The 25934-nt window shown below is 47.0% G+C and overlaps 1 protein-coding gene across 2 annotated transcripts in view; it reads right to left on the reverse strand.

Annotated features, from left to right (window-relative positions):
• Positions 1-12: 12 nt before the first annotated feature.
• Positions 13-25934, reverse strand: part of NPTN (neuroplastin) — a 57269-nt gene continuing 31347 nt past the window's right edge. The window contains exons 4-9 of one of the 2 annotated variants that reach the window (XM_061349952.1): positions 21762-21856; positions 12869-13002; positions 11345-11618; positions 2275-2284; positions 1506-1579; positions 13-1117 (exon numbers count right to left, since the gene is read on the reverse strand). In XM_061349952.1, coding sequence (XP_061205936.1) covers positions 1519-1579; positions 2275-2284; positions 11345-11618; positions 12869-13002; positions 21762-21856 — 574 coding nt within the window. In that variant the 3' untranslated portion in view covers positions 13-1117; positions 1506-1518. Of the gene's footprint in view, positions 1118-1505; positions 1580-2274; positions 2297-11344; positions 11619-12868; positions 13003-21761; positions 21857-25934 lie in introns of both variants that reach the window. The other variant, XM_061349951.1, reaches the window with a different exon arrangement.

Raw genomic sequence — 25934 nt, forward strand, 5'->3', positions numbered from 1 at the left:
TTGGGGGTGTTGTTTTTTTTTGGTCAGTGTTTTATTTTTAAAAACAGGTGAATCCACTTTTTATACATCATTGCACTTCAACAAATACACAGAACACAAGTTCATGCATCTACAGTTACGCACATCATGAGAACCCTGTTAGGTCTATTCCTACAATCTTTAAATCATGAGAACTTACAGTGTCAAACTAAAGAGTATAACTAGTTGCATAGAATATCACCATGCTGTAACATTTCATCATTTAAACAAAACGCAAAAAAAAAGAAAAAAAGAAAATTACAAAAGTTTGCCTGAATTGAATGTACAAGAATATGTTGAACACATCAGTGCAAAAGGAGTTGAGAATTTACATGAGTTAACAAAAAAAAAAATCATCACTTAAAAAGCAATCATATATATATATTTATAAACTGAAGGTTTTTGTTTTCCACTGCATTCCACCACCACGTCCAACCCTTCTGCCTTTGGAAGTCTGATCATAGGACACCCGAGTCTCTCTCTAGAGGTTAAGCCCTTAAGATATATTACTTCTCCAAGTACCAGCACACTCGAATTCTCTCATCTTTCAGACATACAGTAAGGAATGAAATATCAGCAGCTTAAAAATGAAACACGATTACTGGATTTTGGTTTTACCCCCTCCTCCCCCAAAATATAAATATATACTGTATATATCTTTTCCGTTTTGCTGTACTTTACAAAAAGTCTCACTAGATGGCAGCGGTGCGGTTCAGAGCCCGGTTGAACAGCTACAGGAAGTAAAAAATAGCGCATGCGGGACTCGCCCAACTACCTCTACCGGTTAAATAGATCCAGGAGGGGAAAGAAAGAAAAAAGAGGGGAAAAAGAAAAAGAAGAAAAGCAACATTCACAGCACATCAAAGCCCAAAATAGTTTACACCTTCTACACTGAAGCGTTATTAAAATGTATCTGGCTAGGTGATCCTTGCAGAGAGGCTAAATAAGGCATGCTTTAGACAGTCATATCGTTGCTCACTTGAAAAGGAGGAAAATAAATGAAAACAAAATCAGACAGAACTGGAGTTCTAGAACCAAGAGTTCCAACCCTTAAATTTAGCAGGTCATATTGCCATCAGTCTCTCAGAAACTTAAAGCTCTAAAAAAGAAATGAGAAAAGGTGCTAGTCAATGCCCGGCAGCAGTGGGAACGGTTCAAACAGCGTGCAAACAGAGCGCTCAATGAAGGGCAAATAGAGGCTTCCCGACTGGATCGCTTCTGGGTTTTAACACTGAGTGACGCAGGGGCTGGGGTTTGTTTCATGAGCAATAGTAGGGATGATGTAGAGCCTGACAGCTTGTGGGGTCTGAAGCTACCTGTGTGGTTTGGGGTACCTTTGGACAGCGGGGCGCAAAAGGCCAGCACCGTTGCCCGAGCAGCCCGCAGTGTTTTAATGCAGGGAGGAGGTCCTGTTACGCACCCCAAGCACTACAGGAAGAGGAGGGTTTAGCCTGCCCATTGCAGAGGTGCCCGCGGGTCATACTTACATGATAAGCATTTTTAATTTGTGTTTCTCTGGCGTAAGTTTTTATCTTTATGATTGTTTGTAGAATTGGTTTTCCTGCAGAAATAACAACATAAAAACACCAAAATCAAGCAGAAGCATAAGAAATAATGTCTTTGTACTTCAGTCAAACAACATGTCACCTTTCCTCCTAAGTGGCTAAAGACAGTATGTTTAGGCTTTGTGTCTTGCCACCATCTCACCCAATGCAATTCACTTCACAAGGGCACTGCCAATAGTTCTCCCTTTACTGCAACACTACAACCTAAGGGGTCTCCAACAGGCTGAGAGAGCTGGGCTGGTTCAGCCTGGAGAAGAGAAGGCTCCTGAAGGAGAGACCTTAGAGCAGCTCCAGTGCCTAAAGGGGCTGCAGGAAACCTGGAGAGGGGCTTGGGACAAGGGCCTGTAGGGAGAGGCCAAGGGGAATGGCTTGAACCTGCCCGAGGGGAGACTGAGCTGAGCTCTTAGGCAGAAGCTCTTCCCTGTGAGGGTGCTGAGGCGCTGGCACAGGGTGCCCAGAGAAGCTGTGGCTGCCCCATCCCTGGCAGTGTTCAAGGCCAGGTTGGACACAGGGGCTTGGAGCAAGCTGCTCTAGTGGAACTGGGTGAGCTTTAAGGTCCCTTCCAACCCGAACCAGGCTGGGATTCTATGACCTGTAATAACATCACACCTAATGTCAACCCCATATCATGTGAACTCCCCTAAACTCAGATTAAGCCAAGCAGTACTTTTTTTTCTGAAAACACACTTACATTGGCCCAGCTGGTTCATCATCTGCAACAAGAATTCCGGTGTGATCCAGGGAAAGACAAGGAAAGGAAAGGGAGAAAACAAAAAGAGAGTCAGTCTTTGCACTTTGCACTGGCCAAGCCGCGAACAGCAAACCGATCTATCTACAGCATTAAAGGCCATTCCACTTGGGAGTGCAAAGATTCATGGAGCTGCTTGTCTGGATTCAGGGTTTAATGGCAGGTATGTTGCCTCAATGGGTTTAGTTAACACTTGGGATGCTGGTCATGAAGAACTGCAACTGTAGCGGACAGATTGTTGCAATATGGTCAAGACTCATCTTGTCCCCACGTTCCAGTGGTTCAATCTCATAAAAAAATAGATGAGAAGACAAACCAACAATTCAGTTGTAAAATCCTGCTGGTTGTTTGCTTGCATTGATATTGCTTTAATATAAATAGTATTTTTTATAAGCCATTCAACTGCTGAGGGGTAATTACTGGTATATACCTCACAGGGCATAGACACCACGTGCTCGTCTTCCCCTGGCTGATCCAACCTCTACATATTCCCCTTTCCTCAAGGTCTGATTAGACCGGACTTGGTTAGGAGGAGGTTGAAGGTGCAATACTTGGTTCAAGTATCCAAACGCAGTCCATGGTCAGCAGCAGGTATCATGCGTGCGTCCGACAGGGCTCAACACGCTGGGAAGAGGCAGGGTCAGGGGTGTTGTAACACCTCCAGACACACCAGCTACGCAAGACACAGCCTTGTTTTGCTCGTGTCTCGCGGCAAAACTGTTCTCTTTAAAGAATTGGGAAGAACTCTGCCAATGAGCAATGTTTGACATTCGTGACCAATTGAACTTTGTATTTTTGTTTGTATTAGAAACCCCCTTGTTTTGCTCCCAAGCTGCAGGATGGAAGGCAGAAGTGCATTTAAACAGCAGTACAAAAATCAATCCAAAAGGTTAACGCTCCTGTAGAGGTATTTTGGGAGGACCAATTCAGGACCTGCTGGTTCTGGCACTCAGCAGTTGCCGTTCCCACCTCGGGCTGGAGGGATGTGTCACTGAAGCCTTTAAGAAACTCTCAGCAGGATTCCACAAGGGTGCTTAGTGCACATGAAGCAGGTATGGAAATTACAGTTTCAACAGTGTGGGCATCCGCATGAGCACACGCTAGGAGTAATGTCGGTCAAAGGAGACATTACTCCACCTGTACCTTCAAGGCAACGGAGAGGCAAAGCCACTGCTAGCACAGACAGTGACCGGAACAGAAAAAAAAATACTTCAAAGAAAAGAAAGAACTAACCACAAACCAAGAGCTTTACAGCCAAAATAACACACTAGCGACACACCAGTGTCCACAGAAGTCCAGTACCAGCAACAGTACACTACTGGACAAGATACAGAGAGAACTAGGACTAGTAAGGACAACCAGACATCAATGTGCTGTTGTATATACAGTGGAGATATACAGAGACACATCAGGTACTGAAACACAAAGCACAGTAGAGTAAATCTAGAACTTCCTTCTACGAACATCTTTTGCTTCACAAAAGATCTTCAAGCCGGTTGCACTCCGGCTGGGAAGCACCTCAGCCCGACAGCACCCACCCTCCCTCCCTCCCCTGGTCCGGATGCTGCCGATGCCGCTCTGCACTAGCACTCGGGACCTCGGCTCTGACAAGCATCAGACATCTTTGAGAGTTTGTTTGGCCACACTTCAGGAATACCAAACTGCACCAGGAAGACACAAGCTCCCTCTCACTAGCAAATAACCAGTTCTCCTTCTCTGTTAAAATACTTGCATGCCTGTTGCAGCTAAGTCGTTTTGCGTGCTTAAAAAACAACTCCGTCACGTTTATAAAGGCTGCCATTGGGTGTTTTCCTAACAAAGAGCCAACAAAAATGCTTATTGGAATACTTAAGACTACAGGGTGGATCACCACAGCTCATCCCTCTCAATCTATAACCTACACGGAGATAAAAGAAGCCTGAGGGAAGTTTCTCCGTGCGCTCCTCTCCAGGTCAGGCACTGAACTGCTGGCAAAGCATCCCCAGTACAGTACAGACAGAGACCGAAACCGTAGCGAAACCAGGGGGCAACAGACCAACAGAAAAACCAATACAAAATCAGACTAAAGAAAGGTTTAAGAGAACAGCAAACTGAAAAACCCAAATTAGTTGTGAACGTGAATGAAGAAGTTTTGAGGAAAAAAAAAATAACAAAACCACGTGTTAACGTTATGGCTTGTGCGTTGTATAGACTGAAGCGGAGATTAAACAAACTCCAAAGCATGCAGAGCTCTCACTTACCACCACGTTTTTAAGGGTATGATGCAATTGAAGGGGGGGAAACAAAAACAAAAACAAAAACAAAAAGAAGTCATAGTAACCGACAAGCATCAACGTCACTCAACCCCTCTAAGGCAGGCGAGCTGCTCGCACGACGGACACCCTATGGCCATAGAGCACTTCCTCCCAGTACGCTGCTGCATTCCAGGACCTGGGGCTCCCACAACGCTGCCAGGTGACCAGGCATAACCCCTCCTTTTGCTGGCATTGCCTTTGGGATTGGGAAGGGATCTGCAGACTCCAAAAACCCCACTGCTGATACGATGCAAGAGTTACACACCCCAACCACCCAAGCCTTCCTCGTGGGTACAGCGCTGCCTGAAACGGCCCATTTTGGAGGAGTAGGGTTAGAATTTGCTGTGGATTTAACACATCATCTACCACATGCAATCAACCCTTCCAGGCAGAAACCATCTGCGCATTAAAATCGCCAGGTGATGACAAATAAGGTTTGCTTTAGCTCCTCCACTCGTAAGAACTGTCTGGGACTGTAACTCGTGCTTGGGCAGTCGGAGAAGGGGGTGGTTTGTGTTGCCACCCCCTTTCCTTCAGCCTTAATTTAGGAGGCATTTTACCTGCTGCGCAGTTTCTTTTACCCCCTTTGGAAAGCTCCAGGGTTTAGTTTTATCACCAAATTCACCTCATGTAGCCTGGTGCAAGTCCAAAATGAAACATTATTGGGTCCTTCCAGCACTAAACCCCACATTTTTGCATCCAAAGGGGCTCTGTGATTGGCGATTTGAAACTTGTAAAGAAACTTCCAGAGAGGAGTTGAGAGCAGCAGCTCCAGCAGCGGCTCTCCCACTGGCACACGGCACCCTCAGACCTGCCCTTACAGGTCAACAGCCAACTGGAGCGGTATTAAAATGACAATTTGGGGTCACATAAGCAAAAGGAAAAGCCAACATTAACCCATTTAAGGTTGGCTGTGCTCAAAGGCAGCATCTACCACCACAATCCATGTTGGCTTCGGAGCAATGGTCTTCCCTTTGCCTTCGTTAACAGGAATGTTTTGGAGGGAGGGGGAAGAGGCAGTGAACAGAGGCTCTTGAGCTCCAAAAGGGAATGAAGGCAGAAGCGTATTGGAGGCTCTCTGGCCAAGATACTTACACTGGAACCCTGCTCCTCTAACAAACCTAGTGCACAAAGGCCCAGAGGAGCCAGGCTGTTTGATTAGCACTGTGATACAATGATGCTGGCCCTTGACAGCAACGTGCCTATCTGACGATTTTCTCCCCTTGAACTTTAGGCATGGGAGAGAAAGGTGCAGGTCAAGGAAAAAATAACCCCCAAATTTCACCTGTTACAAGGCAAAACTGTTTCAGTGAAAACATTTTGTTCTTGGAATTACTTACAGTAATAGCAGGAGCAGGGAAAGTCAAGAGGGAAAAAAAATCAACATTAGAATGTGGGGATATGGATGGAGCTTCTGCAGAGCCAGAGCAGAAACATACTAATGGCAAGTCTTTGTATTAAGCTGAGAAATGAGAAGGGAAGAATGAAAAAGGACACGTTATAACCCCAGTCACCTCATGGCTTTGAACTAAAGGTCAGAGAGAATATGGATTTTCAAGTAAAAACTGTTCACATTCCTGCAGGGAATGCGGGAAGGAGTTTTTACTTTCTACTTACCCCGGAGCGCACCCTTTACAACAGCATCTTTGCTAATATTGGGCTGTTTGATCCAACAACAGAAAGAAACCCACTTTCTTTAGGAATATTTCATGTACTACATCTGGGTCACGATGGTTGATCGCTACGTCTATCAGAAATAAGCAGCTTAAGCTATACCACAGAGGAATCAAAAGCTATTTGCTTCCTTTTGTTGTCAAGGGAAGCCCAAGCAACTCGCATTGAGCAAAATGCATCAGCAGTCTCCTGCTGAAACCACTTCCCGTCGGGCATGCAGCGACGTGCTGGTGCCTCTGGCCTCCACATGCCACGGTCATGCAGCTTTCATCACCCAAAGCCATGGGAAGCTGCACGTTATCCACCCACCCCGGTTTTACACAAAACCTCTGGAATCCCTCTGGAAAACAGGGATGGGATCTGTCTATTGCTTTACCATGTGTAAAGCAGAGGATGCACAAATTCAAGCGCCATCTGCCCTCCCTTCCTCCTTCGAGCACATAATTTGGATGCAAGGGGGCTCGCTGCAGTCACCTCTCCTCCCAGGAGGATGAGAATGCCCCTCATCCACAGGTACAACAGCAACAACCTGCACCAGGCATCCCCAGTGCCGCAATTTCTAGTCAGAAACACAGATTTCATGGGTTCAAAGTCACAAATCTAAATTATGTGAAGGAGGAAACATTAGCAAAGGAGCTACTGAGCAGCCCTGTTCCATGGCACAAAAAGCAAATCCACTCCACACAGAAAGCAAGGTCCATGCAACAAAAAAGCCCCCACCCTACAGTCAGGAAATGCCAAAGTTAAAGGAGCAGCCTTGCTCTTCCAGCATGGCATTGCTGGAAGGTAGATGAAGGCAACACCTTCTGCAAGGGCAGCAGATCCCTTGGGAAAGGGTCTTGGAACACAAGGCAGCCATTTATCCCCCCAGCCCCTGCCACCTGAGCAGCCTCCCTCTGTGGGGACACAGAAAGCTGAGAAGAGCTGCTCCAACAGAACCAGGTTACCCATCACTCCCCCCCTCCACCAGAGCTGGGGTAGCGGGCACACTAGGACAGGTAAGTTTTAGCCTGTAGAACATGGAGGTGACAGAGGGGGAAAGGGAATCTATTCAATTGCCTTGGTTTTGGCTGGCGAGGTGGAGTTCCCAAGGGCTCTGGAAAGCATCCCAGGCGCCTTCCAGGAGAGAGGTAATGTTTCTCTCCAAGCTGTTGCATCCCCTACCAGTACCTGGGTGCTTCTGTTTGGCGTCAGTTATCCAAAGCCCTTTTTGGCACTTTGTTTAGGCTCACCAAGAAGGTAGAGCTCTCAAGCCCAGCTTGAGAGGCAAGATGAGCAATTTCTGCTGTGGCACAGCTGAGAAAGGTAGAAAGGACCCCAAAGGACTCTGGCTGTTGTTATTACCAATGTCTGGAGCAATCCTGCTCCAGCATTTGGCTTGGCCTGGTTTTGTCCAAGGAGCTGAGCCCAGCACACCCCAAAGGACTGCCTGTAACTTGTGTAGGCTTAGCTAAGCCTGACCTAGAAACGACATCACCTGGGTTCTGCATGAGGTGAGCGCTCAGCGTGGGCACCAGCATCTCCCAGTGAGATAAATGCAGCTCAACAGCATTTCATCCCACACCATCAGCAGCCAGGCTCTGCACGGGCTGCAGGTACGGTTCTACACTGATGAATTCACACTCTCAGCTACAGGAAAGCTCTGAGCTTTCTGTATACAGGGAAGGTACATTTAGCATCACTGGGTTTCTTCCCAAAGCTTTTTAAGAAGTCCTTAAAGTGCCCTGAATCAGTCACCTTTGCACTAAGTCTGTGCAGAAACCCATCCCTCCACAGAGCCTCAACACGACAGCCATCAGCCAGAGGATCCTCAAGGGGAACGTGAACATGGGAGGCAACTTTCCCTAAGGTAGCATCTATGGCACCCCAGAGCACTGCAGAGGTGCAAGACTACAGGCACAAAGCTTCCACCCCAGCACTGAGGCTGGTTACTGGTAGCAGACACTGAATGGCAGGAATGCAGAGCCTGCAGCAGGAGGATGTGCCAAGCCGAGTGACAATGATCAACCAGGCAGCAGTCCAAAGGATCCATCTGCAAACACAGCCAGGGGTTTTCTGACTCCTTCTACCTCTATTCCAGAGCAAAGGAAGAATAGTGGAGAAACCGGGGGGCTAAAGGATGTCAGGAGTTATTCCACCACAGGAGGAGAGGGAAAGGGGTGGTGGTGAATGTGAAGGAATCTCAGTGTCTAAGGAAAACATCTGGGGTGGTCCAAGGATGAAATACACATCCCAGGAAGAGGGGCCTTCAGTGAGGAACTGCTGCTGAGGCTGCCCAGTTTTCCCTGTGCAGCAAGGAGGCACTAACAGCTCGATCATCACTGCTGCAGCAGCAGCTTCGTATGGAGACTGTGGCACAACCACAGTCCTCATCCTTAAAGCTTAAACACATCAAACCCAATGCTAAAAGAGAGAATTCGGAAAACCAGCTCATAGCTGAGAGAACACGTCTGTTGCCTGATAATTGCTGCATCAACTAATACAATATAGAGCCTAATACCTGCTCGAGTTGCTGCCTCAGCTACAGGCTCACTGATGTTTCCTGCTACTGCTCACTGCAGCATGCGGAGGTGGCTGGATGATTTTGGAAGCAGGGAGTTTCAATTCCACATGATACGCACACCACTGCATTCAAATGTTAACTTTGGCATTTCATAACGAGGTACTGAGAATAAGAAAATGAAGAACAGCCCACGTAAAACATCCAAGGGTGGAGATCAGCAGATAATCCAGAGCTTCTCACAGATGCATTTGTCAAATGCCCCTGCTTGTAGGGTGTTGCCCACCACAGTATCACAGAAAGCTTCAAATGCCTTAAGGAAAATGCTGGAGTATCCAAGGGAAGGTAGGACTCAAGTCAGCCTCCAGCTGAGAAGATGTTATGCCAATTGTGTCTCTTCATCCAGGCAAACTTAATACACAGGTATTGACTGGGATATTTAGGACTGGATTTTGTCCTCCAAGAAAGTGAGCACAGAAAACACATGCCCATCACAGAGGTGCATCACTCTCCAAGACTCAAGCTTAGCTGCCTGTAAACTACCAGCAGACCAAGCAAGCAAATACAGGAACCTCAGTTACTTGGCTCATCATCTTGGACTCCTCTGTCAGAGATGGTGAACCCGGACCCCTCAGGCACCCGAAGAGCAGCCAAACCAGCCAGGAAAACTTCAGCCTTTGAAACAAACAGGTACGGACCTCTTCACCTCCAACATGTGCTTAACCATGCCACCATGGCGGTTGCACTGCAATCCGATCAAGGCAAAGACAATTTCTGTTGGCGTAAGGCCATTTGAGTCTGCCTGCAATGCTCACATTCCAACCTGGTATCTTTGGTTTGGCGCTGGGGACACCGCAGCAGATGAAATTTGGGAATGCAGGGAGCTAAGAACAACCACCAACAGAGAGGTGAGATCCTCTTTGGCCATCCAAGTCAGGCCAACGTAGCACAGCAACATGGGAGATGTGCAAGAGAAGATTCAAACTGTCCTGGAAGTTCTCTGGGCTGGTTGAGAGCCACTCTGAGGCCCAAGTGCTGCAGTAAACCCCTCAGCGCCTGTGAAGCTGTTAGTTATGCAGAGGAACATGCACTATGCAGCTTTTGTTGGATACACACCTAGCCCAGAGTCAATGCATGCTCCGTAAGCAGTTAGTAAATGCTTCTCAAGTGGTTACTATCAAAAGCCAGTTTCCTCTAGGTATGCACTACTGAAAGACAGTGTTTTGATCTGCTACAGAAGTCATCCAAGCCTCAGCCATTCTTGAAATATTAACATTTACCATCGGTTTGAGGAGATTTTGGGGTTTTTTTCATTCTCTGAAACGTAGCTCAGGAACCCTGAAGTTGGTTTTGTTCAAACTTCAGAGGCAGATGCTGGGTTCAGCACCTCCCGCAAGGCAAATGTCATGCTGTGTTCTCACACACACCTTGTGCAGCTCCACAACAACTAGTCACTGCTGCACAAGCTACAACACAGCTGCTTCTGGGAGTCCTCTACCATCCTGGAGGGCTCCTCCAAGCCAGTAAGCCACTAATGACTCAGTGCTTCCCATGTGGATCCAGCACGATGCCCTCTGTGTACTCTGAAGCGCCTGCTCCGTTACTGGCTCCAACAGTGCGATGGTGTACCAGAGCTTCCCACAGGGATCACTGGGGAGGGTTTCTTGATAAAAATAAGTTTTCTTCACAAAAATGAGCAGCTTGGTGTCACATGAACGCCTGTTTCTCAATGTGCTTCTTCCAAGTACTCATTTGAGCCTCAAACTGCCCCTTCTCCCTTCTTTTAAAGGGGATGTTATGCAGAAACAGCTCGAAAATGAAACAGTTTCTACTTGTATTTCTGTACTAAACACAGTTTAACTCATCAGTGCTACTGTTAAAGCTGATATAATAAAAACCTAAGCTTTAGAAATGTAACTCAGTAGCCGTTACAATTAGATATAGTTTCCAGAGCATTACTGAAATACAAATTCAGTTACACACCAAAATAAGAGCCCCCACTCTTCTAACATTAAAAACATGGTTTATTTCTAAAGCAGCTCTGCAGTCCCAATCCCTTTAAATCTGTTTCCTTACAGAACCTGTCCAGTGTCCAATGCAGATGCCACATGGAAGAAGGGAGGGCCATCAAGGATTAACGTGTTCCTGGCTCTCTCCCTGTGCTGCCCTACACTCCTTAGGACTGGTGTTTATTTAGGGCTTCTCAGGGCTGCTACAGCAGGGAAAAGGTAGAAGCAGAAGACCCCTCATGCAACAAAAGCTTTAAAGACATGGAAATGCCCACCCCACCCCACCCCCAGTCTGTGATGTGCAGGATATTCAGTGTTAGGACTTCACAGACTTCACTTGCATCCCCTGCACGTGCTGGGCTTAATCTAATGTCTGGAGAGGGAAGAGGTGAGAAAGCAAAGAGCTCAGAGCTGACCCAACTGGGCTGCTGATCCTTCCTGCCACAAAGCCCCACTCCATCCTGCTTCCACAAGTTCACTGTGCCTTTGGTTGGGGTTTTGGTCTCCTCCTCACAAGCGGCTTTGAGCACACTTACCGTCTGGGACTTCATCCGGCCGCTTCCTTTTCTCATAGATAACTATGATGACAACGAGGATAACAATCTCTGCCAGGATGCCCAGAAAGGGCCAGAGAGGAGCCAAGTGGCTGCGGACACGCAGGATGGTTGTGACCGAGACAGAGCCGACCTGGTTGGTTGCGTTGCACTGGTACTCGCCGGGATCCTCGTTTATCTGTAGGTTTGTGATGCTGAGCTCAGTGTAGTTGTCTTTGTTTAAAATAAAGAATCTGCCCGAGGAGTTGTTGATGTCCTGATGGAAGGGGAAAGGTGGAAAAGAGCAAGAGCTTTAGCAAGTTCTGGTGCCTTTTCGTTCCTGTCATGGAAACTAGAAGAGGTTTGAGGTGTTCTTGCAAAGAGGCTGGTCCGTAATGCAAGAGGAAAGCCCACCACTAGTGTTTGTCCTGGGTCTCTCACTAAAGTGAGCTGTGCTGCAAAGCAACAACAAAGAAATGCACCCAGGACAAAGAGGAAAGCCACCAGCACCAGGTCAGATTATTCTACATCACATCAGGCAGGGTTTGCTAACCAGTTCAGGTACGATGGCCCTAGTAGCATTTTGCATTTGCTGTTTTTAAAAGAAACAGGCATTCTCACAGATCTGTGGCCAGGGACCTCAGGAATGTTTAGGGAAGCTGGAATTCAAGGCCCCATATTCCTTCTACATTTGAAAAGAGAATTCCAGAGTTGCTTACACGTAAAGAATTAAAAAGAGGGACAAAACTTGGACCAAGTATGGATGTGTGATCTTCCCAAAGCTTCACCTTGGATCACTTCATCAAATAGCTTCACCAGCCAGAGCAGGAAGGAGAACCTGCACCCCACCACAGAGGACTGGCAGTGCTCACCACATCACCCATATAGCGTTGCCCCATCCAAATGTAAACTCACTCTTAACATTGAACGATCAACCCCTACTCTTACTTACTTCACATCTTTCTTCATCTATCAATCAAATTGCTACCTCTCTGGCAGATCATACAGTGACATAAAAATAGGTGGGCTGAAGGATTTAGCAACTTCCAGCTTCTCTTCTGCTATTCCAACTGCTCGTCCAACTCTCTTGCTCACTAGATCAGTTGCTACATGGAAAAATACAATGACTTTAACACTAACAGGTATCACTGCCACGTCCTCGGATTAAATCTTAATTAAATTAAATCAAATCCAATCTTTTCCAGTAAAACAGTTTGAGAAATTTCTATCCAAATGCATTTAAGTCCCATTTCCTAACTCAAATCTTGCCATTTGTAGCAGACACCCTGAATATCGTCTCTTTCTGCACAGTGCATGGCTTTACCCAGCAGCAATGCAACGTGCAACTCCATTCACACCCCACCAGTATAAATACCCCTTCTGCACGTGCTGCTGCTGGGAGATTCCACCTTCACTCACCAACGCAGCAGACTTTTGAGGAACTGTGTTTGGAGCAGGCACCTGAAGTAACACAGCCCTAGCCCAAGGGGCTCTGGCAGGCTTTGTCTGACACCTCAGTTCTCTTACCTCAAACACGCCATTGACCTTCTTGCGCCAGACCCACTCGGGGTGCGGGAAGCCCACGGACTTGCAGTACATCAGTGCCTCCTGCCCCTCGTTCTTGTTTTCGCTCCGCTTGTGGCCAGTGATGTCAGGAATAGCTGCAAAAGGGGAGGAAAAGCTCCGTGTTTACAAGCTGCTCATTAAAGACAGAGTTATTTTAAGCCCGGAGAAGCTGAACAGAAAGTAAGTGACAAGTTCCCTGCGTGCTGTTCCTTTCCCACACTGAGCCTATGCTGCAGAAGAAAAACTGCAAGTCCCATGCGACTCCAAGCAGCCCCTCAGCTGAAGAGCTGTGTGCTCCAGGCTTGGTGTGCCAGGCAAATTGACGGGCAGGGGAAAAAATCTCAACATCAGATTCGAGTTCCCTACCAAAAGCCTACAAAAGTAAGACAGTCCAGCCGCTCCCCAGTGCAGGAAGCTGAGAAACACCTCCATCTCCCTCCCCAGCGCACAGGAGGTCCCTGCAGTGCCTTCAGCTTTGAAAGCGCTGATAGAGATTCTGGTTACCACTTGCCCATTGCATCAGGACTTTGCACTGATACTGTCTGAACATGAACCTCTGAAAGCTGAGTCAAGTGGTTCTCCCCTTGCAGCAGGATTTTGGCTTTGCTCCACAGACACAGTGACTTTTTATGCCTGTTACGCCTTACAGCAACACTACTCCTGCATACCTGTGATGCAGCACAAGTCAAAATCCCTCCAGCACAGCATCCTTTCATTTAGCCTATACACAAATCCAGATATTCTAAGGCGAGTTGCAGGTGAAGCTGGGCAATTGCAAACACAATCGCAAAACACAGCCCTGAACATCAGCAGAGGGTCTTCTGAAGTCATTTAGTGATAACATCGCTGCTGTTCCACCACGTCTGCCACAGCAGCCTGGGGCAGCCTCACGAGAGATTATGCTGGATCAATAGGCTGCCCGAGCTGAACCTTGGCCAAAGCAGATGGCTCCAGTGCTGTAGTGACCACCTTTAAAGCCCGGTCGCTTTCTAGCTGGCTAATGGTGTCACACGTGGCCTGCTGTGTGATTGCAGGGCACTGATCTGTTAATCCAGTCAAAGCCCAATCCCAGTGCTCCAGGAAAAGACCCCCAGGCTCCGGGATGTATTACATGGGTCTGTTTGAGCAGAGCTGCCTTCATGCCCAGCAACCCCTACGCACAGGGAGGGAGCACAGGTTAGTGGCAGCTTATCTGCAGCTGCACGCTAACAGGATTCAAGCAGTTGCATTTCACAGTTGCAGCAATGAAAACTGAGCAACCCATCTTGTGCAACGAGCCAGCATCAGCTGAACGTGCTCCTCCCCCGAGCTGCATCACAACCCTTCAGAAAAGATGTTTGGCAAGTTTAAATGCTAAAGGAGTTTTCATCTTTCAAGGGCTTTCCAATGCAGAAAGCACCCCATGCCTTGCTCCTGCAAGAGTTCTTCTGGACTGAAATGCAGCTGACTGATAACTCAGAGGCAGAGTTAAGCTTCTAAGCAACGGAAGAATCCTGGTTGTAAGAACACTTCAGCTGCAGCATTCCTTAGTGTGTGTGTATTCACCTTGAGAGCCACCATCAGGGGAGGCTGATGGAGCCAGGCTTCTCTCAAAACAGGATTTCCAGCACACAGGGAGCTTTGCAGAAGCTGTGACTATTGAGCATGTAAAGAAGCCCATGACACACTTGCTGCTTAGAGCATTATCAACTCTCCAGTTGAATTTAAGTGAACACCTTTCCAGCAGTGAGGTGAAAAAGGGCTCATTACCTAAGCAAACCCTATGATTGTATCTGCCCATAAGGAAGAAAGTGAAGGAAGAACTTGATCCAAGTCTCTCCAAGCAAACAGCAGCTTTGCTAATAACATACAATATACATGATCATCTAGGCAGAGCAAGGGATGAAGCCAGACAAATGCTGACTAATTCCAAGATGATGCTGGCCATCACCATGATACGTAAGAACAAGGCACAATGTTTTATCCATCTTTACTGGTACCCAACGATGTATTCATGTACACAGCAGACAAAAATACTCTGAGACACATAAAACATGGCCTGAAGACACCAGATCATAATAATTCTCTGCTCTTGTGCAAAAAGAAACTGCCAGGCAGAGAAACTGAAGCAAGCTGGACAGCACACTCCATACTTGTTAAATGATCCCATATTACCCTGTACTTACAAGAGGCAATAATACCAGGAGGAAATTAAGTTTTCAAGCTGAAAATAAATCAGCCTTGGGGTTGAGTGCACTGCATTACACATCCTGGATACCGAGTTCCAATATGCACCTGCAATGTCCTTTCAAACCACTGCCAGCAGCCTCCAGAGCATTCATTCCATGAGATGATGGTTCAACAAGAAGTGAATTTCTTCTCGTCATTGACTGAGAGGCTTCATCTCTTCCTTGCCAGGCTTGGAAAGCTCCCTTAGGCATGGAGCCAGCCTGGGGACCTCCCCATGGTGGTTGCTTACTTGGGGCTGATACTCAGAGAGCTCACCCAGCCTAACGAAAATGCAAGGCCGGAAGCGGCAGAGCACAGGAGACAGACGGAAGGTGGCACAGCGACAGCCCCAGAGAGGCACTGGCGGGCTGTCAGAAGCCATCACAAATTACCCCCATTAGGAGAAGAAGAAATAGGATTCATCAGCTTAGAGCTGAAGCCCCACACAGTCTCCATCTGTCATTTGTCACTGCCACCTCCCAGCAGACAGCAGAGTCACAGCAGAACCTGGCAGGGGAATAGGGCGCAGTGAGCACGCTGCACTGGCCCACTTCTTTGCTAAGGCTGCTGACAGGTAATGAGGGAAAGCTTTCTAGGACATGTGAACTCGCACCGCAGCCTCACCCCATGCTCCCTGGCAGCCTGCACATAACGATGCTCCATTAAGAAGAGGCCATCTTCACCCAGTCACCCCAAGGAGAGCACAAGCAACAGGAACACATCCTGCTCTCTCCTCCTGGGTGCAGTTCTGGTGCAGCCGGATCCAGCTCTGTACTCGGTCTGAGGGGAGCACCCCAGGGAGTATTCATATATCCAGGGCACGATGCTAGCCAGCTTCTAGGTCTGCCTGAGACATTAATGCAGTGCTTATTCTACCCAGCTGGCTGGGCTCTGCTGTACAGACTACAATTCACATATCACTGGCAACTGACCCCAGTCAGATTTAGCAGCAGTGATGTTTGCCTGGGAAGCTTATCAAGTCAAGCTCCTTCTGACACCTTCCTGCTCCGGTGCCAGTAACAGATAAAGCATGGAATGAAGCAGGGTTTGTTCAGGAAGGATTTAGATTTCCTTTCAGCTTTTAAGCAGCAGAATCCACATCTCTGTTCATATCCAGCTGGCTACCGAGACGTGGGCACAACACGCTATGTCAGCTCCGGCAGCAATGAAACCAAGTAATGGCCCCAATAAAAGGCAGCAAGGTTTTTATTCTTACGTTGTGAAACAGAGAACATTGGAAGTTTGTTTGCCAGGGCACATGGAAGAGCAAAAAGAGGGGCAGTTTCAATTAACTGCTCTCAAAACCCCCCAAATAAATACAGATTTAGCTATTCTGACACGAGTGAACTTCTGATAAGCATCAATGCTTTGGATAGCTCTAAAGTGAATCCCAGCAGAAAACGGGTTTGTGCCAGAGGTTGGTTTGTCTTACTACAATGTCATTTCTTCATATCTAGGAGACATTCAGCCCTTAATTTGCAGGTAGTTGCAGGATATGGTACCAGCATTATTAATAGGTGTAACACCTCCAAACCATGGCCCAGTTAACAGAACCTCTGCAAGTTTTCCCATTAACAGACAAAATTAAAGCAAGGGCAGAAGCACCTAAAAATATGCTGGTTTATGGGTGCCCCAGTAAAAGGGCTCTGGAAGGTTTCTTTTCCTGTGTTGTAGTTCCTATCCCTGACTAACTTGATAGCCTGGGCAGAGAGCTGAGGCACCACAGGTTCTGCAGGGAGAAAGTGATGTGCATTTTCTGTGCAATGCCTTGGACCACTCTGAGATGCAGCTGTGCTATGAGAGCATCTGATTTATTAATGAGCTTCTGGGCCAGTGCTGTGAAGCTGCAGCAGAGGTCTGTGAAGACAGCCAAGAGCCAGGAAACCAGGATCTTCCAAGAAACACCAACTGAAATAGCCACTCGTTTCCCAGCACACTGCTTGGGCTGGAGCCAGAATGAGAGTGGGTAAGTAACATTCCAAGTGCAGGTATCACGTGTGCAACAAGAGCCCAGCTCAGCTGGGCCTGGGGGGGGGTTAAAAAGCTGGTTTATATCTCTCCAAAGCAGTGACTGGGACAGGGCTGAGCACTTGCTGTCACTGGGTAACAAACACCAACTGGGGAGGATACAGGTAAAGGTGAAGTGAGTCCAGAGGAGGCCATGAAGATGCTGCAAGGGCTGGAGCAGCTCTGCTCTGGAGCCAGGCTGAGAGCTGGGCTGGGGCAGCCTGGAGAAGTGAAGGCTCCTGAAGGGGAGACCTTAGAGCAGCTCCAGTGCCTAAAGGGGCTGCAGGAAACCTGGAGAGGGGCTTGGGACAAGGGCCTGTAGGGACAGGCCAAGGGGAATGGCTTGAACCTGCCCGAGGGGAGACTGAGCTGAGCTCTTAGGCAGAAGCTCTTCCCTGTGGGGGTGCTGAGGCGCTGGCACAGGGTGCCCAGAGAAGCTGTGGCTGCCCCATCCCTGGCAGTGTTCAAGGCCAGGTTGGACACAGGGGCTTGGAGCAAGCTGCTCCAGTGGAAGGGGTCCCTGCCTGTGGCAGGGGTTGGAGCTGGATGAGCTTTGAGGTCCCTTCCAACCCAAACCAGTCTGGGATTCTACAAAAATGAGTGAGGGATGAGGAGGGAGGTCAGAAGATTCCCTTGATGAGATAATGGCACAAAGGCGTTGTACGAAGAGGCACTAAGAAGTTCTGCCTCTCCAGGTGCATGGGAAGAAGGCAGGGTGGAGAGGACAACTGCCCTCCGTCACTCATACTACACACATCAGCATCTTCCTTGATGTTCCTGCTACTTAAAGGGCATGTTCTTCCCCATCCGGTTCTCACTGCTGCTGCTGTGCACCAGATGATGGTCTGGAGCATCCGAAAACAAAAACCCATTTCCTCCTCCTTCCCCAGGATCTGTATAAGAGCAGAAAGACTGCAGAGGCAGAATTCCTCACGGCTGTAGCTCACTGGTTATTTTCCTTTCTTTTAATCTTCACATTTCCAGAGCTCTGGCACCGCACAGCAACAGCACTGCAGGTATTTCCACTGTGTGGCAACGGCAATTCCAAAAGCCTACCTCCAGATGGGGAGCAGGCAGCACAGTGCCTGACAGGAGCATCATCACTGCTTCTGCTGGAAATAGCCCCATCACACACCAGAGTCTGGCTACCTCCAGTGCTCCCAGCCAGCCCGCTCCGCTGCAGGAGCAGAGGTGGGGACAAGAATCCCTGTTTTAAGGCAGAAGCTTCCTAATATCACCATTTGCTCAGGCTGTCGTTTCAGGCTTAGAGCTGTACTCACACAATGCCCCTAACAGCTCAGAGGAACAGGAGAGATACTCTGGGTCTTCAGCAGGCACTTCAGCCAAAAGCCAACTGGGAATTCCAGGAGATTGACATTAAACCCCACTGTTTTCCACTGCTGCCTTAGGAAGTTTGTTACCAAGAAAACCTGCTTGAAATCTGCAATCCAGCAATTCCCACAGCCACGCTCATCTTCCTGCATTTTTAGCTTCCTGCAGAGCACATGTAGGGATTCAGGAATAAAAGGGGCAGCATTACATAAAAGGCAACTGGTGCTGGTGTATCCTGGACTACATCTGCTGCGAGGCATTTGTTCGAGTTGTTCACAAGTTGTCAGGAAGGCCCTATTTTGGGCCACAAGTCAGAACCATCTTTTCTATGTACATCAGCAGTTCAAAATTGCAGTATCGTCTTAATTAGCTATTAAGCAATGACATTTGTGTCTAATTGCTTAACCACAAGCATACTGTGACAGGCCACACACGCAGGTAAGCATGAAATTACAGCATCTGCATGGCCAAGCAAGATTCATGCATCACTAATAGATCACAATGAACAAGTAGGTAACATGAAGCATCAAAATAAAGCTGTTTGCTTTGAGAACTAGAACTGCTTTGACAGAATGTGTACAATATTTACCCCAAACTGCCTTCCTCTGCAAAGGAAAATGAAACAAAGGGCCTGGGTATTCTTTGCAATAGCATGGATATTATTCAGAGACCTTTACAGCCAAGAAAATGGGTGTGATGCCATTGAAGTCGAGCTGTACAGCTCTTGTAGGAGCACTAGCAGAGGAATACTCTCTGATCTAATGAAGTTACGTACAGCACTAGGACTGCAATTAGACTGCAACATTCTCCAACTTGTGCTTTGAATTCATCCCAACTTATTACTACATATGTTTCCAAATAACAGGAGTTGGGTAGGAAAGTGGCTGTTCAGTTCAGAAGTATACACTTGTTCCAATTTGCTTTGCAAAAGACTGGGCAAGGTACTTCCCACCCGAGACAAGCCCTGGTACTTCTCTCTGCCAAGGAGGAGTTTGAGGCCCATCAGCCACTCTGGGATGCTGTGAGGAGGAGCTGGAGAACAAGTCCTGGAGTTGTGACTGCTGAGCAAAATGCAGGTGCAAAGCTTCCCCAGGGCAGTGCTGGAATCATCACCCTTTACCTGATGGTTACTTATCTGTATTTATGTATAAGGAACCTGTGAGAAGCTGTTAGGATTAGTTACTCTTCTCTCTCAGCCCCTTGTGCCACTACTCCAGTCAGATCTATGGGCTTTGTTTTTTCCACCATGAAATCCTGTGTCCCTGTAAAGCTCTCTGCCAAGTTCTGTGTCCCTGCCTCTGGCAGCAGAGAAGCCCCAAGCCAAATGTTTCCAAAAGCTCTTTTGAGAACTCATACAGAGCTGTAAAAAGGTCTTACCCAGTCTAGTACCAAAGTTCAGTCTCTAGAAGAGGTTTGCTGCCCAAAGCAGCCTTCAGAAAGCAGAAAGGGCTTAAGATCCTCATTAAGATAACATGAGAAGATTTAGCCAGGAGGGTGTAGGAGCAGAACACAAGCAAATATCCCAAAGAGGAAAGAAAACCCAACCTGCACTCATGCACCCTGAGCACCCAGCAGACGAGCTCACCAGAAGTACAATGCAAGTTTGAATTCAGCTTGCTGTCAGCAAGCTTTCAATGCTTTCAATGGGGCAGTCAGATAGCTCATCACTACTGATCCATTTCTCATGTGTCCACGTGTCACACACCTCTCAGCTGGGCCAGCACAAACTTGTGCTGCATGACAATGAGCATGAGCATGGACTTACACCTCCTTTGTCCTTGCAGAAGCAGCTTCTGCATCACATTTGCTTCCACACTACATTTTGACAGGTTGTTTTATGCAAGATCATTGGAAGAGCAACTCTGAAAGCCAACCCAGCAAATCAGCAAGCTTTTCTTGGTACAGCATCAGTCAGAATGCTCATTGCTCTGGCAATATTTATGTCTGCATGGTTCAAAACCGCTGCTCTCTGGAGAGGAAAGATGGCATTCAGAATAACACTGCCCATTTGTCATTTCCCACAGCCTGCTGAATTACTCCCACTTCCTCCCTTTGGATCCGGGAGCCTGACCATGCACCAGAAATGCCCAGGAAAGAGGTCAGCTTTTGCTACAGATCTGCGGCCCTGATTTAAACAGCAAGGATCACAATACACATCAGGCTAAGCTGCATCACTGTGCAAGGGTGCTGAGACACAGTGTGAAGCAGCCTCCTTTCCCCTTGCTATGTTCAAACAGCAGCAGGGGAAGCTCACATTGAACTAGGGCTCCAAGGAGGATGGTAAAGAATGCTGGGCTGCTTTCAGATGAGTTTACAGTAAGTACACCTCCATAAAGCAAGCATCAGCATAGTCCTGGGCACATATAGGCTGGCTGTGGGACTTTAAACATGGTTTTGGGTTAACTCACCTACCTTTGGTTAACAAAGCTGCCCTAATTCCAACCTACTGCAGCACACAAGGGGAAAACCAAGGCTCCTGCAGTGATTTTCAGTTATTCAACTGCATTGTGGCAGGAGTTTAACACTGTATAAAACTCCATCACTTTCATATATCCTATATATTCACATTATCCTATTACCCCTATGTTCTACATCTAACAGAAACCCTGCTCTTTTGTTCGACAATTACAGCAAAGCTCAGTGCAAACCTTTCACATTCTGCAGCTTCTATCCATGATTTTAGGTTCCTAAAGATGTCAGGAAGCTACCAACATGCACAAGACAGTGACAAAAAAAGGTGCATGAAAGTAGAAACCCCCCATCTGGTACAGGGCATCTGTCCTAACCAGAACCCAGGCCTTCCCAGGAACTGAAATAGCTCCTGCAGACAAAACCAGTTCCAAGCTGCCACACAGGAGATGATGGTTCTCTTTTCCCCTCTTTTCAGGACAAATTCAAAGTACACTGAATGCATTCAAATGGCCTGAGTTACTGTGAGACAGGGAGGAAGCAACAGCCTTTGCTTGCAGGAGCAAACACATATTCTACAGCAATCTTTATCCTGCTGGCCAGGCTTGCTCTCCTCTGATAGCCGGATTTACCGAAGCAGCACAGGGGCATGTGCTAGGAGATGTTTTAGCATCCCCTGTGTGGGCCACAAATGCAGTGGCCACACTCCCATATCCACGAGATCTTTCCCCTATGACTTTCCCTTAAAATCCTAAGCAAGGATTGGACACAGGCTCTGTATCATTAAGAGAGGCCTTGAATTACAGACACACAGCAAACGGCAGAGGCAGTAAAAGCATTTCACTTGCAGGCAGACGAAACAAAAAGCACACAAAAAAAGAAGCAAACAAAAGAGTACCTCTCACTTCTATAGTGGCGTTGGCTATGGGAGAGTTTGAAAACACAAACACGCACAAGTACTCCCCTGACTCTTCTGCTCTGGGCTTCAAAATCCTGCAGACAGGGAGAGAACACAGGAGCCGTGTTAAATACTGTGTGTTAGCAACCAAACCCAAGCAGGCCAGGAGCTTATTTCTTCCCCACACATGTTAATCTTTGCACTGAATTTCACAGCTATTGCCTGTTGGTTCAAGGGGTGTTGTACAGATGTACCTACTTGAAATAGAGGCTGGTGCTGGCCAAAAAAAAAAGGGTGAGCTCTAGTCTGGAAAGTCAGTAGCAATTTAGCTGGAAAAGCTGCATTTAGTTCAAAAGCAAAGAAGGAGCCCAACATCAATTAACTACACACTACAGTTAGTTTGATGCAAGCAAGTCATCTTCAAGTCAGTAGCCTACTAGGCAGGTACTGCCTCCCACTGAGTGAGAAACAGGATGTGAAGGTACTACCTCCACTGAGTACGGAGATGTATACTACTGTACATCAGTAGTATAGCATGGCCAATTGGAAGCAACAGACTAAAATACAGTCAAGGCTGACACTCCTCTTCAAAGCTGTTTTCCTTTCTCCAGAGCACGTATGAGGCTGCTCCATTAATAGTTTTCTCTGATTCAAACTGGATGTGGAAAAACCACAAAAGCTGGTCAGCTCCTGAAGGAAGACAGCACACAGGAATCTGCTCCCACTGAGAATTAGGCAAGACCGATGCAGTAACAACCAGCTGAGGGCAAACCAGCCAGAGTTAAAGCTGAGCTATGACAAACGTCAAGCACCCAAGAAATGAAGATGAAGTTACACTCGAGATGGTGCTACCTTCAAGTTCACCAGCTTTTGTTGTCTTTCAGAAAGCTTCTGGATACTTAAAAGCTCTATGCATACGTTCTTCAGATACTGACCTACAAAAGGCATCTTAGACTAGGGAAGCATATAAGGATGTGATGCAGAATTTACATCTCCACAGGGTTCTCCTCATCCCTCCCTCTGCTGAAAGGCTTCTTGACTTTGTTTTATTATTATCAGTTTTAAAACACATGAAGTAAATCACATGCAGATGAGGAGCAGCCCTGCAGAGAGCACTGTAAGGAAATAATTCAACTGCTTCCTTATACATGGAGACTGCTTAGACACATGGAAAAAGCTGCTCAGATAAACACAGCCTTTGGACTCAGTCTTCACTGGTTAGAGCACTTACTTTCCAGAACTGCTGGTGAAAGCCTGAAGTTGGTTATGAAGTTAATACATAGAATCATATAATGGTTTGGGTTGGAAAGGACCTTAAGACCACCCAGCTCCAATCCCCTGCCATGGGCAGGGATGCCTCAACCTAGGCCATGTTGCCCAAGAGTCCATCCAACCTGGCCTTGAACACTGCCATGGATGGAGCATTTACCACTTCTTTGGGCACCCTGTGCCAGCACCTCAGCACCCTCACAGGGAAGAGCTTCTGCCTTAGATCTAACCTGAACTTCCCCTGTTTCAGTTTGAACCCATCACCCCTTGTCCTATTGCTACAGTCCCTGATGAAGAGTCCCTCTCCAGCATCCTTGTAGCCCCCTTCAGATACTGGAAGGCTGCTATTGTGTTTCAGATCATCTATTTTAAGGATCTGCAATAGTGTGGTAGGCAGAAAATACTTGGCTTTCTATAATAGCATTTAGGACCTTAACAATTCAGTTATCATACTCTGACCGCTGCTTTTTCTTATCCAGTATAGTCAATACTTAAAAGCTGGGGGGGAAGATGCTGTATTCTTTCGGTTCCCCACAGACTGCTTTTCTTGTGTGTGAAACTACAAGAGCCAGTACTCGAGTGTTATTACCATGAATCATTAAAGCAAATGTAAACTGATCCAGCTGCCAAGCTTTAAAGACAGACAATCACCTGAAACAAGCCTCCTTAGCAACAGCTTCCTTCAGGCCTGTGGGTTCAGGAAGAGCCCAGCTTTTTGCAGATGGAGCCTTTTCAGCAGATGTGAAACAAGAACTACAAATAAACCCCAAGGGCTGGATTGGTTTAGCTCAGTAAGTCTGAATTAACTGGTGAGAAGTTTGCAAAGAACTCGCTACTTTTGTCCTCTAACCTATGGGTGCAGACAAGAGTCCACAATGAACGCACAGGATGGCCAGAACCACTTCTAGGCACCTTCTGCCTGTACAATAATACACTGCAAATAATTCTTGCCCCTTTGTCATTAAAATGGTGAACTAAACCCCTAGATTTAACTGTGAGCATCCTGATTTTAGCTGCTTTCCAGCAAGAACAGCTCCATCAAGGTCAAATGAAGAATTAAGAACACTGTATTCCATCTTTAATGCTGTCTGAAGCAAGGGGTTTAAAGTAAGTAGTTGAACCTATAAATTCTGAGGCTTTCTGATGGCAGACAACACTGACCTTCAAGTACTAACAACATTTTACACCCAGCCAATGCATGTTAATGACTGAAAAGCCAAGAACCTGAAACTTTTTAAAGGAAAATTAAGAGTATACAGAAGATTAACCAATGCTGGTGTTAAATCTCCTCTTTTTAACCACATCTATGCTGCCATTGCTTGCTTGGATCCTCACAGGCAGGATCTGGTGCTGCTAGATTTAAAGAGTAACTAACTCAAACTAGAAGTTAAACAGACCAAACTGTGTGATCATCTGCACCAACAAAATGCCACAGAAAGCCTGAACCCACAAAATGCAGCAAAGCAGCTTAAAAACAATCAGGAATTCAAGCTTTACTTTGCAAGTGCAGATCTACTCGTTCCTCAAGCTGTCCCTGTGACTGCAGTGTGGCCCAGCAACCCCTTCACTCACCAGGAACAAAGGGACTTTATGGTTTGCCCATCTCACTGCTTTCTTCTCCAGGAAGTGAAAACTGAAAACGAGTCTAGTTCTTCCTTTACTAAGGAATTTGGAAGGAAAAATCCACCCTGGCTTGGAACAGGCTGTAAAGAAGTCAGACTGACACTTAGTTCCCTGAATAATAACATGCAATTTTCAGTACCCGTGATGCAAAACGCCTCTTGTACCACTCAAACTGGTGTTTTTAGGCAAAGCTACTCATCAAGTTAATTGCTAGATAAGAAAGCAGAGTCTTCAAAACTCAGCCCCAGTGTTAAACACTGGATGCAGGAAGTAACAAGACGGAATTCTGGAACTGAGACTTTTTTTAACTGCAAAACTGAACAGATAATGCAAGGTGAGCTAAAGTGGGAGCAAAAGGTGAAAACTTGAACACAGCTTTATCAGAATCAAACCTCACTTCCATAATCCTGTGGATGAAAGGATGCTTTGCTAAGGCAAGGAAAACCTGGAATGTCTCTTCATCCTGTACCAAGAAGCAACACCAGCGTGGTAAAGAGCCCACAGTAGCCTGCTAGAGATGGAAAAAAGCCCACTGAGTGCGTAGGCATGTTTCCTTGCTTCACTGTACAGCCAAGGAACATTAAACAACAAGCACTATATATAACGTAGTGGGCCCTGACCAGACATAAGCACCTTGTCCTGGCGTTAAAAGCTGAGTAGGAGGGTCAGAAGGGCTCTAATGCCTCCAAAGAATGAGTTACCACCAATGGTTAAAACATTCCTTAAGTGCTCTTCATCTTTGCTTGACAGTGACCACAAAGCTGGATTTGCTATCCCTGCTGGCCTGGAGTGAAGGGAACGGAAGGACAAAATAAGAAAGCAAGAAAATCGCACGCACAAAACAGATCTCTGATGGCACCACTTCAAGATGAGAGCGAGCTTCACATGCTCTCATCAACTCCATGGCAAGATAGCACCACTGCAGGAATACAGAAACCCTCCAAGGATTTCTGCCCCATCCCTGGCAGTGTCCAAGGCCAGGTTGCATGGGGCTTGGAGCAAGGTGCTCTAGTGGAAGGTGTCCCTGCCTGTGGCAGGGACTGGAACTGGATGAGCCTTAAGGTCCCTTTCAACCCAAACCAGCCTTTGATACTATGATTCTACAGTGAAACAGGAGAGATGGTTGAAAATGTTCTGTTCTTCACACCAGAAGGTAGAGACAAAGCCAGAACATGTGCATGTGGAACAGATTAAAGCCGAAAATGTGGGGTACTAACAAATAAGAAGCATGAGCGATACAGCTGCAATGGCTTAATCAAGATTTAGTATCATTTCATAGTA

Source organism: Neopsephotus bourkii, unplaced genomic scaffold, assembly GCF_033783945.1.
Source record: "Neopsephotus bourkii isolate Nb327-2 ecotype Australia unplaced genomic scaffold, CSIRO-AGI_Nbou_v1 NB_463, whole genome shotgun sequence".
Classification (NCBI taxonomy): Eukaryota; Metazoa; Chordata; class Aves; order Psittaciformes; family Psittacidae; genus Neopsephotus; species Neopsephotus bourkii.